General features: G+C 44.0%; 1 protein-coding gene across 8 annotated transcripts in view; it reads right to left on the bottom strand.

Annotated features, from left to right (window-relative positions):
• Positions 1-20979, bottom strand: part of ccser2b (coiled-coil serine-rich protein 2b) — an 86379-nt gene that overhangs the window by 8224 nt on the left and 57176 nt on the right. For 3 of the 8 annotated variants that reach the window (XM_033610730.2, XM_078163641.1, XM_078163640.1), the window contains 4 exons: positions 19025-19114; positions 18790-18876; positions 18574-18699; positions 15404-15509 (listed from right to left, as the gene is read on the bottom strand). In XM_033610730.2, the coding sequence (XP_033466621.1) occupies positions 15404-15509; positions 18574-18699; positions 18790-18876; positions 19025-19114 (409 nt within the window). Of the gene's footprint in view, positions 1-12096; positions 12137-15403; positions 15510-18573; positions 18700-18789; positions 18877-19024; positions 19115-20979 lie in introns of all 8 variants that reach the window. The other 5 variants (XM_033610726.2, XM_033610729.2, XM_033610728.2 and 2 more) reach the window with 2 other exon arrangements.

Raw genomic sequence — 20979 nt, 5'->3', positions numbered from 1 at the left:
AAACGCACAGGAAGGAAATATCCTCTGGTGAACACTGACATCTGGTGGTGACTGTCGGTGCTGCAGCCTGTCTGTCTACCTGTCTGTCTCCTGCGGGGACCTCTCCAGTGTCTTAAAGTGTGTCTGTGTCCAAGCCTCATAAATAATGCATGACAGGATGGATTAACGAGAGGGAGAGAAGGGCAGCAGGAGGAAGGACGAGGAGGAGGATGAAAAGGAGGGAGGAAGAGGTGACGATGGAGGGCAGGAGAGACAGTGAGGAAGATGGAGGGAGAGAGTGAAGAGGAGGATGAAGATGAAGAAGAAGAGTGTCCTCAACTGCACGCCGGTGTTCTCAAGGAGGATTCACCTCTCCTGTGTGTGTGTGTGTGTGTGTGTGTGTGTGTGAGAGGGGGAATCACTCGACTGCCAACTTTTTCTGCTTCCCTGACAACGACTTATAGGACGTCCCCACACACACACACACACACACACACGCACACACACACACACACACGCACACACACACTTTTTTGGCGCACAAACTGCTGATCCATCCAAACTAACTCTCTCCCTCTGCTCTGTCCTCTCATTGGCCCCCTGGAGGCTCGTTAGATGAATAATATCACTTCACTCTGCATCATCAATTTACTCAATTATTAAAATTAAGACAATAATTAATGAATAAACATGAGGTTGTAGTTTTGAGCTGGAGGCAGTGAAATGGTGGGAAAGTACTCAATTACTACACGTATTAGTACAATGATGAAAAAACAATAAGTGTTACAGAGTTATTTATTTCTATATGTGTAATAGTTATTATTTTAATATTGGTAATTGGGGACGTTTTACCATTTAAAGGCCCTGAAATCTGTCCATGACACTAAATTCAAAATGTGAAGTCTACACAAATGCCCAGGATTGTCAAAATGACAAGAAACTTTGTGTTCGCTCGACACAAAAACTCCTCCATTGTGAGTTTGACATAATTTTTTTATGCTGAGTCAACAATTTTTTGAGTTAATTCTACTGATAAAGCTGATTTTACCTAATTAGTTCACGCAGGGCTTGACGCTAACTTTTTTCCCAAGGAGCACATGTGCTCCTAAGTTGAAAAAGTAAGGAGCGCACAAAGAACTTTAGGGGCACAATGTAAATTGATCAAATAATGTGTTTTCCGTAATAAACCTGATGCAAATAGACATTTCCAAACAAAATTATTTAATGAATTTGTATACAAAATGTACAGAAAGGTAAAATCATCAAGTTTATTTAATTTTGTCTTTAATGTTATATATTATCTTTGTAATATGATTATCTTATATATTGTTATTACTATCCTAAAACATTCTCCAGGTCCTCTGAAACTCTGCAGGACTTATTTCTACCCTACCTCAGCGAACGGTCAGAGGTGGTGCTGGCTAGTGTTACGCCCTGGGCAAACCATCCCCCCCCCCCACCATGGTACGATACCAGTGAAAGTATCATGGATGATGTGCCTTTTGTCATTTATAAAAAGATAAATCACTTTTCTATAATACATCAATGATATTTCTGGGCAGTCATGACACCAACGAAAGAGGAAATTACTGGACCTGGAGTCGGACTTCTCTGTTGCCGGTAAGCCGTTATCTTGCGCCACAGAACACTATGAGCCTCCGCCGTATTCCTGTCTGTGACCCCCGTTCAACCCACAACCGCCAGGATTCGCCTTTCCTTTCTGCTGCTGGTTGAAACGTGATAATAGGGGCGCCCCAGCGCCCACTCCACTAACTTGACGTGGAAATGAGCAGCAGTCTAGAAAACTGGCGAGTTTTGTTTGTTTTTTGTTTTTTTTTTGGAGGGCGCTCGTGCGCCCTCAAATAGATTGCACCCTGGGCTGTCGGCCACATTGCCCATAGCAAAAACCGTCCCTGCGAACGGTCCCTAACTGCAGGGAAAACGGAGCAGGCTTCCCTGGAGGTCCGCCGCTTTTCCCGGTCCGTCTCCTTGACTTATTTCCACGCTGCCGACAGTGGGACTTATATTCATTGTGCCGACAGTGGCTTGGAAAACCGCCCAAAACCGTGTCACACAGGGAAGAGGGAAGAGGAAAGGCGACTGGAGTTCCTCCAACATTTGCGGTTAGATTATCACATTTTTTTATTGACAAAAATATAGGCTGCTTTGGCTGATTTTTTTATGCACACAGTTCACACACACCTATTTTTAGTCTCAAATGCGAGTGAAATGCTCGCACTGTCGAGCCCTGTTACAGCCAATAAACAACTAGAGCTGCCCCCTAATAGTCGACTAGAAAGGTCATCAGTCGGCATTGGTTGCTTCGTGGCAGAAAAACAAACAAACAATCACAAAGAAAATGTCAAACTAAGAAGCTGCGTCTTGTCAAAATTAATCCAAACCTCTATGACTGGACCATGTGGGACTTAAATTTGAAAGGACAGACACAGGAAGTGTCCTCGTCAGGTTAATTTCCAGGGCTGGTACCTGCGGTTATTCCACAGGCTAGTTAATTTTATTTTATTTAGCTAGTTTTATTTTATTTTAATGTCTACTTTAATATTTTATTTTATTTATTTCATTGTCTATTTTAGTATTTTATTTATATCTTCATCTTTATCTCTTGTTTCCATTCATGCTGTATTTCTATTTCTACTTTGCACGGAGCATTGGAACAAAAACAATTTCCCCCCGGGGATTAATAAAGTATTCTGAATCTGAATCTGAATCTGAATAACATGTCGGGCAGGAAATCCAAAGTGTGGGATCATTTTGAGAAGGTGAAGGACGAACCCAAGGTGATATGTAAACTCATCTTCATTGGTCGACTACAAACATGACGTATCATCTGAAACATGGAAGTAGCTACATGCCCATTAGCCCACAGCGTCATTAACAGGCGGCTCGCTCAGTGTGTGACGTGCACTTGGAGATAAAATATAGGCCTATATTAATGAAGGTTCATTAGTACGGTTTTGTATTTCTCTGTAATGTAGCACAGTGTTAACAATGTTACTGATACTATTCTTTCTCACACCTTCAACTCAAACCACCAAAATATATCATTTAATCATTACATTCATATCAGAAACATGCAGGAGACTCGTCCACTGATGGACCCTGATGAGGACTGTTGGTTAGGGCTGCCACTAACGATTATTTTCATTGTCGACTAATCTGTCGATTATTTCTTTGATTAGTTGAGTAATCATTTCATCGAAAAATGTGTTAAAATGTTGAAAAATGTTGGTCTGTCTCTCCCAAACCCCCAAATTATGTCATCTAATGTCTTGTTTCATACTCATGCCAAAGGGTTTTAGTTCACCGTCATGGGAGAGTGTGTAAAGCTGCCAATATCTGAACGTAAGAAGCTGCACTAAGAGTATTTTGGGTACTTTTCTATGAAAAAGGACTCAAACCGATTAGTCGACTACTAAAATAGTCACAGATTATTTTAATAGTCCATTAGTCATCGATTAGTCGACTAATCGTGGCAGCCCTACTGTTGGTCAACTATCATTGCGCACTTCACATATTGTTGTGTGTTGGGGCTAAATGGGTGGAGTTGCGTTACAGTAAATGTGGTAAAAGACATTTTGCACCCTGAGTTAAGTCGTATACACAGTTAATGACCTCCTGCCTGTGTGGACATCAGTGTGTCGGACACAAAGTTCTGTTGAGGAGAGATAAAGAGCACTTCCTGGATCAAGTTCATCTCTAGAGAAACCTCAGCTCACCACGCTAAGCTTTCATAGTTCAATGAAATTAAAAAGAATGGTTGTAAAATGTGAACTTTTTATGTTTATATGACGTAGAATTAAATTTCTGCGCTTCAGGCATTTGCACAGATGGACCTCATGTGGTGCTCAGGCACCGGCCCTTTTGGACTGACTGTAAGACTCTTGATAAAAAAACAAATCTGCATATTTATTTGCTTTTTAATTACAATTGCTGCTTGTTCAGTCAAACTAATTACATATTGCAGAGAATTATTATAGATTAATAACTACGTTTTTAGAGGCTTTCAAGCATTCAAAACAATCAAGCAATTTAATATTAATTTAAAATTCTTTGAAGCCAACTTTAATAACTCAGTATCTGTGATCAAAAGGTCAGACCTGCAGGTTGCTCACATGCTGACTGACGGGTCTCTAAATACGCCAGAAACATTTTCAGCTCTGATTAGTTGAGAAACACAAAGTGTTATTTCTTTCTGGGGATTTGGCATGTCAAGGTTTGGCTATTTTATTGTGTTTATTTCATGTTTGGGCTGAGGTGTATTTGTGGCTGTTATTCAGAGGTGTTTTAAGGTCTTTACAGGTGGCTTGATTTGTTTGTTTTTGTCATTTTGCTGAATAAGGTGAGGCGATCGTACATTTTCGAAGGTATTTGGGAGGCTTGGAGGTTAAAGGGGGTTTTAGAGGGTTTCTGGGAGTCGAGGGAAATGCTGTGTCTGGAATTTGTTAATGCTGGAAAACAGCTGCAAGGTGAAAAATACAAACATCACAGATGAGGAGAGCTGTTCCTCGTGTGATGGAGTTTAAAACCAAAGTTCTGTAACAGAGATGGCTGAAATACTGACCCACAGAGAGCGTTAAACAAGAATTTAAATGTTTTTGGTGCCAGTTTTCTTGTAAAATCTTTAAAGTCACTGACAGCCGATCTTTTTATCTCATGATCAACACTTCTGTGATTTTCCTTCAGGCGTATGTGCTCTTGTTGCCATCAGAGAGCAGAAATGCTGCTCAATTCAGAGGCGACAAACATCTAGAGATTCATAGATCGAGTAGGTGTATCGAGTATCTCCTTGGGACCGTTTATGGACTCATATCAAAATGGAAGATAAGCCTACATAATTATGAACCTGCTCTGTGACTATAGCCTCTTTTACACTGCCAGATTTTCGGCGAATGTTGGGTTGTTTGCCAGCAAGCTATGAGCATTTAGACACACAGAGCCGGATTGATGAGTTGATCCGAGGGGTCCAATTTTCTGCCGTAGGGTAGACATATTGGCTTTTGGTTTAAACAGACCGAGGCGACCTTCCACAACAGGAGGGGCTGTTGATGACTTGTGGGAGGAGCTGTTGATGACACTGCACGTGCGAGCCGCTAGTGGTGGATAAACAGGAAACAGCTGATAGCAGGAATTAGTGAGCAGCTAGTAGCAAGAGGGAAACACAAACCTGACAGACACTGTAAAGATGAGCAACTGGGGAGACAAGGAATTGCACGCCCTCCTTGTCCTCGCAAACGAAGAGGCCATTAACCGTCAGATGACGGGGACGGTGAAGAACGGGCCGACTTACGAGAGAATCGCTGAAGGACTGACCAGCCGCGGCTTCCCTCCCACGTCACTGTTTACGTCACACGCTGAGCTACACGTTTTGTTACTTGCTCACGCCCCCCATTGCCCTGAAAAAGGTGCATTCTGTATAAACAAAAGTAGGCAGGCGGCATTTTGCTGCACTCCCCGATTTTGTTTTTATACTGCCAATGCTGAAAAAGACTGATTGGGCTTTCCTGCAAATTTGCACAATTCCTATTTAAAAAGGGCTACTGTGACCCTGCAGAGTGATGTATGAGGACATATGTGTGACAGGTTAGTTGTTTTCCTTTGCTTTGATTCTAGACTAATTTGTTAATTTTTCTTTATGTACTGGAGTCCACCTCCATATTATAAAAAATGTGTGCCTTGTATTCTTGTATGTACCGAGCCTTTCAAACCAAGAAAAACTTGAATTATAACAAAAAAGAAAGTGTACAAAAATGTAAAACGTCGGATGCCTTCAAAGTACTGACATCCACTGTGAAGCAAATTTAGAGACGTTTATTGCCATAAAGTATTACGCTACGAAAAGACGAGATGACTGTGACTGACTGTGTAGCTTCCTAGACATTCAAAGTTTGGTCAAGGTACGTATGTTGTTGTATCACAATGCTTTTTTCCGAAGCACTTCTAAAAACGGCTCCCATGTGACCTGACATGAGTTTCCGCTGGATGATACTGCGACATATAAACTTAGCTATAAATTAAAAATTAGAAATTAGCTATATTCCTTGAACCCCCTATCCGGCATCAAAGCTAAGTAACATACTGCTGTGGACACCATGTTAGTTCAGATATGAAAGTCACACTGTAACACAAATTAAACGATTGAGGTGGCGGTAGACCAACAGCTCTTCTGTGAGGTAAAATTAGTGCTCTTATTTTAAGGAGTTTGGTGAAGATGTGACGTCTGATCAGACCCAAACAATGTGGCCCGATCTGACCTACGGCAGCAGTTTTGGCCCAAGCCAGATTAGAGACCCAAATTTCTAGTGTAAAAACATTACTGACGTGTTTCCTCGCAGCACTTCTCCCTCATCTGTTATTTCAGCAGTTCAGTGGTTCGGCAGAGCGGGTTGTGCATCTCGTCAAATGACAATCACTGCTCTTCGCTGTATGTTACACACATCACTCCAACAGCTGGGGAGGCATCAGGAAACACTACCAACCAACCTTGTCGACTTGTAGCCCCGTGTGCACTCTATGTCTCCGCCCCAGTTCTCCACTACTATACTCCATTGTTCTGTCACGTTCCTCCCTCAGTTGCAGTCCTCCCCCTCCTCTTTTGAGTCAGTCCATTAAAACTCTTGCCATATACGTCTGAGTACTGCCACTTTCATTACCACCCTGACCCAATCCAAGCCCAGGGGAAAATGTGAAATTACAGCCCGACCCGGCTCGAACCCGGCAGGTTGGGTCGGCCCAGTGGGGTTCAGGCAGAGAATCAGAGCTCGAGAGTGATATATGGGCTTCGGTTCCCCATCACCTTCTTAAAACTGGGAGCGTGTTGACCACCACCTACTACATTTCATACACTGACCATAGATAAGCACCTCTTAGAATTCCACTTCAAAAAATTCACAATATCTCTTCCAGTTATTATTCTTATTATATATCAGCGCTTTCACCTACGGCACTGCTTTGCGTTATCGGCTGAGTTGACATTTCCACTTGAAAAGCCCTGGAAAGAACTTTGAGGGAATCGGACTTTAAGTAGACATGGCTTTGAAAGGTTTGAAACACCTGACCTCGTCCACATAAATATCCTAAAACCCACAGAGATTGTAGAGAACTACTGGTACAGTTTAATTATGTAAACAGTTAAACCGTTACAGGCTGTTGGCTACGTTTTCACCTTCATAAACTTTAACCATGTATTTCTATGTCCTCACTTTACCGTTAAGATGTTTTATGCATCTCATCTGGAGCCCAGAGATCCACCTGACGAACTTCAACGAGGTCCGTATGTTAACTAATTAACTAAACTCCCATGATCCTACAGCGCTATCCGGACGTGATTTCCTGAGAGACACGGCAGCTTCACTCCATCACAGTGAGGAAATGAAGGGCGTCCTGAGTGATCTCATCTCTAGTGGTTTGACTGCTTCAAGTGACTGAACAAGCTGAAGTGAAGTGCACCTCATCTAATACAAAATTTAAGAGCCATTTAGAAAGATAATTTTAGCTCGGCGCTGCTTCCTTACGAGCCTCTGGACTCTGCTTTACTGAGCTCATTTCAGTGTGAAGGAGAAGTTGTGACCTGTCCTCCGGGGAGCAATGAATCATGGGTAAAACAGACTGGAGAGCCACTCTGGGTGGGAAATAAGTTACTTATGGATATCAGCACTCTTTGCTTGTAGTGTTATATTTGTGACACGACAGATTCTCATAGTTCGATTAGTCTGATGTATGGGTTGGGTTTGTAGTCTAGTTTGTTTTACATTACGAGAAGGAGGCAAATAAAAAATCCACTGTGGTCCCTCTATGTAAATACAGCAAACATGCAGGAGCCCAGGTGACATCATATCACCCACAAACTAATCTCTATAAACAGATATTTGCAGGTGAACGCAGAATCTGTCGGCGATGGGACAAGATTTTGGTATCAGAAGCATTCAGGTTTCTGTTTGCAGTAAGCAAAGTATTGACCAATCATGTTTGAGCAGGCTTTGGTTGCCTGAAGGTAAACAGTCAGTGTGAAGAGCAAAAGGTGGAATGCAATGGCAGAAATACAATACTGGAAAAACACATAATTGGACTGTAGACACATGGAGGAAGAACTCTTGAAAAGGGATGAACGAATACAGCATTATCTGTATCTGTAATGGGCGGGGCTTAAATGGGAGGTGGGTGTGGTTCACGCTGGAAATGGGTGGGACCTAACCTGAGGGGTTTATTTTACACCTAAAATTGATATGGGTTGCTACATTTATTATTTATTAGGAAACTATTTCCAAAAAATTTCAGGATCGAGCTTCAGATTATTTTTGATCACAAGAGTAAGGGGCCAATCACACCTACAGGTTGCGCTAGAAACGCGGATGATTCAAAGATGCTTGAAATGCCTGAAACGCCCTTTCAATGAGCGGTCCTTATGAGGAGCTGGAGTGCGTACACAACAGCTCCTTATGAGGAGCTGTGGTGCGTGCACAACCGGGTGATCAAAACATTGAGAATGGACCCAAGACGGAGCTATGGTGCTACTGGCACCAAAAGTTGAGATTATTTCAACTGTCAGCGTCTACAAACGCACGTCTAAAAAGATGCCAGAAAAAGAATGTGCGTCTAAAAAGACGCCAGAAAGACGCACGTCATAAAAAATGCTTAAAAAACCAGTCACACGCATCGTATCATAGGGAATCAATTTTTTTACTGGCGTCTCATTCCTAGCGCTCCTTGTAAGTGTGATCGCCCCCTAAGAGATTAAACACAGCATTTCAAATCAGGATTTTCCTTTCATTTTGATCATATGGTATTCATACTCGTACAAAGTACATCAGCTGTACCACATACGTGTATTCGGCTCAACCCTAGTCTTGACCATCATATTTGTTATCAGCATATCCTCTGGCTGCACCGCAAACCCTGAAATATTGCCCGTGGCCTCATCGTCAGACAGATAGCCGATCAGTTCTGAGATTGCCCACAAACTGCCACAGTAAATATCTAATCAGTCCAATTCACATCCACATAAAATTACACACAACTTATGACTCGTAATAATTAGCTCTACACTTCCAAGTTTCCCTTAAACCGTGTGGTGATGTTTTTAAAAATGTGTTGTTGTTTTTTTATTGTTTTAATGTGCAAGGGGAAGTTCTTCCACAAAACACAAAGGAACAACTGTTGGTGCTACAACATCAGCAACACTAGCTCTTGCTCCACCCAGTTCAAGTTGACCGATTCGTCTGGCATTGTGACCTGAAACAGCAGTTTCTAGGATTGAAATAAAACCTGACCAATGGGTGCTTCAGATGGGGCTAATGATTGGTGACTCGGTGCAATGGGCAGGACAAACTCCATTGTCAAGTGTTGTCAAGCGAGGAGTAATAACAACAACGGTGAGCGCTAGGGACAAGAGACTCTGCTATTGAGGCTGATCTAAATCATGATTTTACTTTGCTCCACTCTTAAAAGCTCAGAAAACATGTATGTTGGCATGGCTACACAACTGCGTGGACTTAAACTGACGTTACAGTCAGGCAAATACATTGGTCTGCAGTGATTGGTCAGGGAAAATCAAATCTCTGCAGAAATCTGAGTGGACATAATGTGAGACTGACGATGGAAACAGAGTGAGCTGACAACTGTGTGTGATATCAGGCGACAGTTGGCCATGAGATGCTTCGAGATACTCAGAAGCTCTGTGTTTTATAAATCCTGTGACCCACAGTGAGCTGTAGTCGTTCAGCTTCATTGCTGCTGTTTGCCAACCAGCACTTCAGTGTTTTCTCAGACCTTCAAATCACAAATAGACTGAAGAGTCACAGCAAGTCACAACAAGACAATTAGACTTAATTTACCAATTAAATGAGCTTTTCTAGCCAGAGACCTGCTCTCTTTGATGTCACGCTCTCACCACCCACACTGCTGCCTAACAAACATACAAGACGATAAAAACATCTCTGACTTTCAAGGACAATACTGATTTAAAAACAAAGATTGAGCATCAAACACTTGATTTCCTGCATTCTGGCAATTTTTTATTCACTGATTTATGATGTAGAAGACTTTAATTTTGTGCTTTAATTTCTTTATTGGGGGAACAAATGCACATGTTCTAAATATCAAGGGGAATGTGTCCTCGCCCCGACCCCACCCCCTGAAATCTACACCTATGACTTACATTATGTATGTGACGTTAAATCAACTTATGAACAATAGTGTTGTGTCGTTCGCGAACGAATCATTCAAAAGAACGAATCTGTTGAGTGAACGTACTGAACTAAATCACTTCCAGAACTGATTTGTTCGTTTCTCAGTTCAGTTGAGCTCAGCAGCGAGCGTGCAGGCTGGGAGTGGAACTGCTGATTCGGTCCGTGCAAACGATGAATCACTCGTGAGTTGCAAGGCAGCCAGGGTGCAGGGAGGGAGTGCCTACTGTGTGACGAATCACTCGGTGAACAAATCACTCAGTGAACGACGTAACCCCAATCCCTGAGTAGGGTTGGGTCGGTTCTCGGTAATACCAATTTGGTTCGGTACTCTGTCTTGTCTTACTCTGTTTTTTTTTTTTTGAGATGGGTTTTTTTTTTTTTTTTTTTTTTTTTTTTGAGACCGAGCGGACTCCGTGGAGGTCCGCCCGGACTAAAAGCGGACGTCTGCAAGCCCTGTGCGCGCAAAGCTCAGATTTTTTTTTTTCACATCGCGGGGGTTTTTCACGGACATTTTTACAGGAAACTACAACGCGGAAGTGCGCTCAACTATGGAAGCCCGAATGACTGCGGACATTCCTCGCGGAGTCCGCTCCGCTTGTAGTACGCCCGAGTCTGTGAGCACCTGTGTCTGCCTCTTCACCAAGCGCACAGCGAGCAGGAGAGAGTGGGGGGTGGGGCGGGGACTGAGCTAGGGGGTGCGAGTGCGCATGCGCCGAGGCCTCTACTGTAGCCTGGAGTTTGTTTAAAAGTGAAGGGGAGTCGATAATGGCGGACAATTTAGTCTCGAAGAAATCAAAGAATGCGCCACTATGGCAACACTTTGGCTTTGAGCCAGACGAAGGAGGCAACCCTTGTTTGCAATTGAGTAAGCTGCAACATTTATTTGTAAGGAATAAAAGAAACAACTTGTTACTGTCACTCTGTTGTCCTAAGGTCATTTTTTATTTTAAATGAGTCAATTGCGTCCCCAAGTGGCGAAAATCCGGTATTACTGACTTTTTCACAAAAACCGGACCGTTTTTTTTTCCCCCTCATACCGACCCAACCCGATCCCTGAGTGATTCAAATAATTTCTTCTCAATGATACACTTTCATAGGGACTGTTTTCTCCAAGCTAACGGCTAATGTAGCCAGGAGTCAAGCCACATGAACACAATCACACACCTCCCCATTGTTTTAACAGACTTAGTTTCCAGATAAACAAACTTAAAACGTTAGGCTAGCTAGTAATGAGACTCACCAGTGCAGGGCAGACGCAGCAGCAGCTCAGCCGTGTATCAGTTCAGTGAGTCGGACGACACAGTACACAGTCAGGGCTCCCCCTGCCAAGCACTGAACCATTCGTTGAACGAATCTTTTGAACGAATCTTTTTAATGAACTGATTCTAGTGATTCAGTAACATCTAAAGAACTGCTTTGCCCATCACTAATGAACATGAGTTAAAGTAAGTCAAAGTTGACTTTTGGTTTGACACAGGACACAAACAACCGTTTCCTGGGTCAGAGTCCTGTGTTTCTTTGACACATCTATCCACCCCAACTTTTTTCCACTCTTCATACTATGTCACCTGACTCCACCTTTGCTCCTCTCATCATTACTGTCAGCACTAAAGGTCGCCACATCACAATAAACGTAACTGCGGATCGTAATAAGATGCTCGTATAGACAACCTATGGAGTTGTATTTTGGGGGAGGACAGTCTCACACAAACACATGGGATGATCAAATAATGCAGCTTTAAGGTTTGAAAAAAAGATGAACACAACATGAACTATTTCATCACAAAGAGAACAACTTCCTGTTTCCTTTGTTTTATAGGTAAAAGAGGACAGAGGGAGGGAGGGATCAGGAGAAGGAGGGAGTGGAGGTGGAGGCTGAGGAGGAGGAAGATAAAAAAAAGTTGCACCGTACCACGCTGTGTCACTGAAGTAAAGCACTAAGTTTTCCACTCCTGGGCGAGGGCAGAGAGGAGGAGGCAGAAACACACAGAGGACAGAGGGAGGACAGTTAGAGGAGAAAATAACACCAGAAGACAAAACAAACTCACACATTTCTCAACTGTTTCAAGCAGAGACATGATTTCTCAGACGCACTGAAGGCCACGAACCGTCTGTCCTCAGCAAGAGACAGACAGTGTGGACGTGATGAGTATGAATTTGGGCTGAAGAGAGGATGGAAGAGAGGACGTACGTACGCACAGGAGAAGAAGTAACTGTGGTGGAAGTAAATACAGCAGATTCCAGACATGATTAATGAACACATTTATAAATGAGGAGCTCGGAGTGAAGTGACCAGCGGATTAAATTCATGTCTGAACTCAGTTTCCACTCTCAAGTTTCTCCACTAATGTGCATTCCCATGAATAAGTTAAAATAACCTTCAATGTCAGGGAAACTTTTAATTTGGAGAACTCGATTCAGAGTCATTTTGAGTGTAATATTCGAGTCATTTCATGCTGGCAGAGCCTCCACATCTCCATTAAAAACATCTCTGACCTCTGACCCTTTACCAGTTTACCTCTGGTTTCTTCTGGTTAAATTAAAATCCCACAAACTGAAGCTGCTGTGCTCGTTTCTAACGGGCTACACAGACGACAGAGTTTCTATTAGACTCTTTAGCATTCTGTTTTTTAATTAAAGACTGGATATAAATGGAAACCCTCAAGTTATTCAGTTAATTTCATTGAATACTTCTTTTCAGGAGCGACTGCTGTGAAACCTTCTTTCATACAATAATCATACACCTATGCTTCATGAAAATAGTTGACAAATTCAAAGTCAAGTCAGTGAAACTTCAGGGATATCAATGTGTCCATTTAGGAAGCACAAGTGATTGTGAATCAGTTTCAGCTGCTTTGGTGCAAATCGAAGTGACAACAGGTGCAACGGAGAGGCAAAAGCAAGACAACCCCCAAAAAGGGAATGGTTTTACATGTGGTGTCCACAGACAGTTGCTCTCTCCTTATCCTTCCTGACTGACTCTTCTCTAGTTTGGTCTTCCGCTATTGTCCTTGTCACCTGCAGCCCAGTCAGGTTGATACCAGACACCAGGAGACCGGCTGTTACACCAGGAGAGCTGGACAAGACCATAGAAGGGCATCAACCCAGCAGCAGGACCGCTATCTGGTCCTTTGTGTGAGGAGGAACAGGAGGAGCACTGCCAGAGCCCTACAACATGACCTCCAGCAGGCTACTGGTGTGCATGTTTCTGACCACACTGTCAGAAACAGACTCCATGAGGGGGGCATGAGGGCCCCATGTCCTCTAGTGGGAACTGTGCTCACAGCCCAGCACCGTGCAGCTCCATCATTCACCAGAGAACACCAGAACTGGCAGGTACACCATCGACACCCCGTTGTCTTCACTGAGCACATGTGACAGGCGTGAAAGAGTCTGGAGACGGCGTGGTGAATGTTATGCTGCTTGTGATATCATCCAGCATGACCGGTTTGGCGGGAGGAGGAGGCCATACAGGTAGACAGGTAGACTCACAAGTCAGTCTTTAGACACTTTGCTTAACTAAAGACTGATGTCTTTCTCCCTGATTTTGTGTTTAGATGGGCGGATACAATTTCAGAGTTTAAAAAACTCCCTACGTTGCAGAACCAATAGTAAATCTGCAGGCGGTCCTTCGGTGGCTCGCTGAACTCTTGTGCTCGTAAACATAGTCCGACTGCGTTAAAAGTTTTAAACAAAGTTGCTGTAAGTCCTTCATTTCCACAATCTTGTGGACTGAGCACACGTTTGATAAAACGGAGTTTAATCTCTCAGCATCCATTTTCAAGCTCTCTGTGTGTTTGTTGCCTTGTGGACGAGAAAAGGGGGAGCGCACATTTCCGGGAGGGCGTGTCCTTTTCAAAAATGCAAGAGCCGTTGCTTTGTTGCCGGCCATTTTCTCCGGTGTGTTAAACACACTTTAGAAAGGAGTGTCCCCAGACTATCAGAAGGCGGAGATCTCTGATTGTCTGGTGGCGAGACTAGTAGACGGGGGCCATACGCACTATTGAGTCACATTACGAGTGCCATGATAAATTCACGCAACTTGGATTAGCCTGCGTTTTCGCGTTTTTACCTTGACTTCCAGTGTACACTCCCTCCTACTCTGCTGCTTTAAATAAAGTTTGATTTTATCTTGATGTGACGGGTAATGCCATCCAATCGGAGCACAGAGCGCTCTTCACCTGTAAACCTCCATCAACAACATGTCCGCCCTGTCTCATGTCAAAGCAGCAGCAAGAATTTTTGACATGATGATTGTCTGATCCAGGAGTGTCAAACATACAGCCTGTGGGCTAGAACCAGCCCACCAAAGGGCCCAATCCGGCCCACTGGATGACTTCGCACGCCTAATATTGCTAATCTTGTGAAGGCTCAGAGATGTCAGGTCTCAGGAGCAAGTTAAACAGTGATGAGCCTACTTTATGTAAAATGCTGCTTCAGAGGCGTTTCACCCTGACCAGAATGCAGCTCTCTGAAAATACAATTAATAGTTGTGTTTCCCCGTTACCTATTTATCAGCGGCAGAGCGCTGCTGCTGAATGATGAGCTCTGCTCCTATATGAAAATCTCCCCATATGCAATTAACTCATTATCTGTGCAGCAGAGTCAGGACAAGCAGGGATTATATATTAAACACCAGATAAAGGTGCTCTGATCGATTGGCCATCAGTCATTACTGGTTGCTGGGCATATTCCTAAGAGCCTATCAGATGACGCAAAACAGTGAGGGCTCCCTGATTGGCCGGAGAGTTAAAAGCATGGCACATATCAGGCAAAATGACGCCTACAGACAGAATGTGATTTAACACATATTTACTATATTCACAGGGAAATATTGCCTGTCTCTCGCGATGAGTTAAAGTTAATATCAATATACTGTGCTGTGCTAACACTGACATAATCAGGTTTTTTTGCACTGTCGATTTGTTTCACTCACTTATCCTGTGGTGTATTTATTGATATTTAAAACAGATGAAAAGAAATGACCAAATACTTAAAAAAATGTTAATAATTAAACGAATAATGAGTTAGCTAGCAGGGACACGAGATGATTCGGTGTGTCTGAACGTTGACTGGAATTAAGTAATAAAGTTTGGTTAGCTGGTGCACTCCAAGCCTTAATGATGATGATGATGAAGTTAAGGATGAAGAGGGCGTAAGTAGCATGGACTGGGTGATGGCATCACTATGGCATTTGGGGTGGTTATTACATGACTCACTTTTTCTAGCGAGGTGGGAGGGGATGCTGGGCTTCGGCCGGCCCCTGTAAGGCCTGGAGCGCTGATACTGCCAGGGTGGAGAGAGGAAAGGAACAGGAGGAAAAGCCTGAGGAGACAGAGGGAAGGAGACAGGAGAGGACGAGACGATGCTGATTCAGAACGTCAAGCAAGAAAAAAAGAGGAGGAAAAGAGGATGACAGGGAGACAAACTCTGGAGTGTGACTTTGGTTTCTTGAAGGAAACAAGAAGAGAGAGTTTGGAAGAGATAAAAAAAACACACAACACAGTGGTGCCATCTGTGTTTACAGCACCAGAGACCTCCTCAGGTACAGGGAACTTTGCACTTCATTACCCAGAAACCCTTTCTCAGGTGACATCAGCAAACTGGCTGCTCTGTAATACGTAATATGCTTTAGAGCACTGTTTGCCAACCTGGCAGATTTCAAGGGGTGTAAGAAAACCCTTTTCAAAAGAATCTATTTCATTCATTTATGTGAGGAAAATAAATTACATTTGTTATTTCTAAAGTTTAGATTATTATGCAATATATTAGCTGAGGATCTCACAGGATGAGGACTCAGTGAAGACCTGAACACAAGTTATATTCACAGAGACTTCACTCTCTGCTAAACAGCCTCGTCCTGCAGTAGAAGAGTGTTAAACAGTTAAATCAACCAAAGAGCGAACAATGGCCAAGAGTCAGGGAGAAGAAAACACTTAGGCCCAATCCCAATAACCCCCCTTGTCCACTACCCCTTAGCCCTTGTCCACTACCCCTTCGCCCTTGTCTACTACCCCTTCGCCCTTGGCCCTACCCCTAGCCCTTGTCCACTACCCCTTCGCCCTTGGCCCTACCCCTTAGCCCTTGTCCACTACCCCTTCGCCCTTGGCCCTACCCCGTCGCCCTTGTCCACTATCCCTTAGCTCTTGTCCACTATCCCTTAGCCCTTGTCCACTACCCCTTCACCCTTGGCCCTACCCCTTGGCCCTTGGCCCTAGCCCTAGCCCTTGTCCACTACCCCTTAGCCCTTGTCCACTATCCCTTAGCCCTTGTCCACTACCCCTTGGCCCTTGGCCCTACCCCTTGGCCCTTGGCCCTACCCCTTAACCCTAGGCCCTATCCCTTAACCCTTGTCCACTACCCCTTAACCCTTGTCCACTACCCCTTAACCCTTGGCCCTACCCCTTAGCCCTTGTCCACTACCCCCTTAACCCTTGGCCCTTACCCTTTAGCCCTTGACCACTACCCCTTAGCCCTTGTCCACTACCCCTTGGCCCTTGGCCCTACCCCTTGGCCCTAGCCCTAGCCCTAGCCCTTGTCCACTACCCCTTGGCCCTTGTCCACTACCCCTTAGCCCTTGGCTCTACCCCTTAGCCCTTGTCCACTACCCCTTAGCCCTTGTCCACTACCCCCTTAAACCTTGGCCCTAACCCTAGCCCTTGGCCCTAACCCTTAGCCCTTGGCCATACCCCTTAGCCCTTGTCCACTACCCCTTTGCCCCTTGTCCACTACCCCTTGGCCATTGGCCCTAACCCCTTGGCCATTGGTCCTACCCCCTAGCCCTTGTCCACTACCCCTTGGCCCTCGAAATGAAGCAACTAGGGGTAGGGGTTGAAATCTTTCCCTAGGAATTGGGACACCACTCACTACATCACTGCGTCGGTTACGTTCACGCATACGTAACTATTTTAAACAGGAAGCTGCGAGCCATCTACATTTCCAACCGGCACCTACAATGGAGTCTCATTCATCCTACCGATCACGTTTGCCTTCGTTTGATGAACGACAGATGACAGGGGACTTCTGCTAGCTAGCTAACCAGCTAACATTACGAGGCAGCATAGTTATACTAGCTGGCGTGTTATCGTAATGTGAAAAGTCCGACAATTTTGCAGAACAGGACAGATGACAGGCGCCAGATAGTGCGAGCTAGCTAGCTAGCTAACAAGCAACCTGACGACGGTAATGTTAGCTATGTATGAACGTTTTCCCCTGTCTCTTGCTCGGTGGTAGCCTTGGCGACGTCTACCCCTTGCTGGCAAGTCAGCATCTGAAATCCCTCGCTCTGAAGGGCTAGTTTCATACCCACTACCCCTTGTTATGCCCCCTACCCCTACACGCAAAAAGGAATTGGGACACCACTACCCCTTGCGGGAACACGCAAATCAGGGGTAGGGCCAAGGGATAGGGCTAAGGGGGGGAGTATGACTCCGCCCACCAGTCCAGTGTCTGTGACAGTTTCCATCCATGTCAGTGAAAACATGGACGCTTCACACACACAGAAGATCTATACAATCAGCACAGTTTCAAGATTAGAGTCACCAATTCAGTATCTGACCAAATGTCTCCCCTTCTGTTCCTGAGAAATGACAATAAAACATGATGATGTCACAGTCAAGCTGACCTTTGACCTTTTGGATATAAAATGTCATCACTTTATCATTTTATCTTGTTAGACATTTGTGTTCAATATCAGAATCAGCTCAGTCTCTACTCAAAGTGGACCCTTCAGATTTGAAGAAGTTCCCTCAAGGTGTTGTTAAGATGCTGCGTACACTAGAATGAGAGCGATGCAAGGTAACAGTGATCTTGACCTTTGACGTGTGACCACCACACCACACCACACCACACCGCGGGCGTGGAGACATGAAGAGATGCCTGCTAAGTATGTAGGATTGTTGAATCTAAAAAACATAAATAATACAGACAGATAATAAATATGAAATGTCCACAATGTTTGTCATCTCGTCAGGGGTCGTTACTTTACTCAATGACTAGGGGTCCCTTGAGGAGAAAGGCTGAGAACCAGAGCTTTAGAGGAAGAAGAAAAGAAGTATAAAGGCGGAGACAGAAGAGACGAGATGATAAATATACAAGGAGAATTAATTATATAATACACAAAACAAAAAGGTTCTAAAATCCAGAGAAAGACAAAGAAGATGTTTTGTACAGACGTGCACTGATTGAACCTCCTGAGACTTTGTTTTGAGAAGCAACAACAGGTATTTTACTACTTGATAATATTTTATTTATTTCTCTTTTGTTTTTTTAATCATGTTTTCAGTGTTTCAGGGTTATTGTTATATTGCTCCTTTTGTTGGTAGTTAAAAACACGATCAATAAAACTGTGTGTGTGTGTGTGTGTGTGTGTGTGTGTGTGTGTTCTCACAGTGTGCTCTCTCCACGGCGTCTGCGAGGCCACGCTCTCTCTCTCCGCCACACTCGTCTGTGTGTGTCGATCCACCCTCCCCGGCGTCTCCTGGCAGTGACACCTGGTGGTCGCCGTGGGGACAGTCTGCTCAGAGGGAAACAAGGATGTCAGATTGAGCATAACAGCGTTTGAGCTGCGTACGGATCAGAGTCTGATCATGTTAGAGACACGGACCAGCTGCATGGTGAGCTGTGCGATGGTTCGGTCTCGGCTCCTCAGCTCCTCTCTGAGCTGCTGCACCTCCTGCAGGAGAGCCTGCACCTAAACACACACAGAGAGACACAGTTAGGGCTGTGGGAAGGGATTCTGGGAAATGTAGGAGCAGAGGATGCACATGAGGCTGGCTGAAGGACAGAATGATGCAGGCTGCTGCAATGTCGACCTCAGCTGTTTGAAGTTTGAAACTAACCCGAGTGTCGGAGCTGTGGGAGGAGTCGTTGTTCATCTCAGGACTCAGGAGAGTGTCCGTGGTCAGCGTGTCCTCACCCATGTCCTCCTCCTGGACAACACACAGCGTGCACGTTATTAAAACATGCATCATTTTGTAGTTGCTTCTTGATGCACTCATGCAGTGTGGAAACATTTCAGAACAACATTATCAGCATTTGCATTTTTCACTTGTGAGTATTTTAAATAGCTTTGGAGAAAGATTTATGGAAATTGCATTCTGTCACGCTGAGCTGACAACATTTCTGAATCATATTAAGGTGTGTTCAGACTGAAAGCAAATTGAATTTCAAGTCAATAAAAAGAAACTCGACGATGCAAATAGACATTACTTTGGTCTGGGCTGTGCAAATTAAGAAGGAGACTGTGGGAGCCAAAAATGTTTCATTTGTATCCAAAAACCTACATTATCCTAAAAATGCATTACTCAGTTTATAAACAGAAGAGGCAAGAAGAAAAAAAAAAAGTAAAACCACACACGGTCGGTGCGTACTGGAGCTGCCTTTAGATGATGTCTGTACAGTTGGCACACTGAATGTTTGAGGGGAGGAAACATGGACTGCAGAAAGCACGAACAGAAGTTCACCTCAGGTTCACTCTGAACACATAATACACTCACACACGAACACACAAACTCCGGCTCATTACTGTGCATGATGAAAGACACTGTGGAGCTCTGACATGATGGAAACTAAACTTCTTCACACTGAGCTGTTGCTGCAGGACAACATGCTCATGTTTACGTGGTAAAAACGTGAGTAACATAAGTTTTAAACCTGAACAGCAAAGACATGCAAATATGAACATTTAACCCTCTGTGAGCCGCAGGAGCGCCGGTGATCTCGGCCACATCACCGTCTTTAAGAGGCCGTGCACGCTTGTTTTTTAAGCTAAGGTTGTGGCATCATATGAAACTAGAAGACAAGCAGCATCAGCTGGTGCCAATGATGTCATGCTCCTTCTTGGGAAAGGGGGCGAAATAATGCTTCAAATATGGGCTAAATTTTGGCTCCATGGCCATTTTCACAGAGGTTCTTTGACGTCTCAGCTCAAGATATCTGAATAAAATGGGTTCTCTAGGTCCCCATGAGTCTCCCCTTTACAGACACACCCACTTTATGTTAGTGCCATACAGATTTGGGCACCAACTATGCACTTTTTAGCATTTGATGTTTGAGACAGATTTCATGACTAGAAGAACTTGACACACAGTGCTGAGCTACATGTCATCACTGTGACCTGTAGTGACCTCTGGGATAGTTGCAGCGTCATGAAACTTTACAGCCACAGACTAAAGACCTCGGGTAGTCAGAGGATGTTTGGTTTTCATCATACATTGACACTGACAATAAGGCGGTTTCTCAGCAGTTTCCAAAACAAATCGCTGAAAAATTCTTAAGAGAATTCTTCCAGAAGTCTCCACCATATTTATGATTACACCAGTGGTCCAAAAATTGTTAAATTTAGCACTAAATCTGTGTCACACATGGAATCAACTCAAAAACTGCTGCAACAACTTATGAGATATAACTGAGCATGAGGATGTCGATCATAACGCTCTAATCCCTTAAACACCTTTAAACGTCTCAAAGGTTTCAACAGGCGCCTGAGGAAACACATTTGTCACTACAGATTTATGACTAGAACAACTTGACACTCAGTGTTGAGCTGCATCTCAAATGAATCTTCAGGTTCTCAGCTTTCAAATGATGTATAACAGTTCTATGTGGCATTTACTGTCGCCCTGCTACCTCTCACTAAAGATCCCCCTGTCCCCCAGGAAAAAGACAAACATAGGTCTTTGGCTGGTTAAAGAAAAACAACCACACATCTCTGAATGTTTTTACAATAACATGTAAATGCTGCACATTGACAAACGTTGATATGTCCTGTAGTTGTCGAGGGAGCGCAGTGTTT

Source organism: Epinephelus lanceolatus, chromosome 21, assembly GCF_041903045.1.
Source record: "Epinephelus lanceolatus isolate andai-2023 chromosome 21, ASM4190304v1, whole genome shotgun sequence".
NCBI lineage: Eukaryota > Metazoa > Chordata > Actinopteri > Perciformes > Serranidae > Epinephelus > Epinephelus lanceolatus.
The sequence above is the reverse complement of the archived record's forward strand: the minus strand, read 5'-3'. Positions and strand labels throughout refer to the sequence as shown.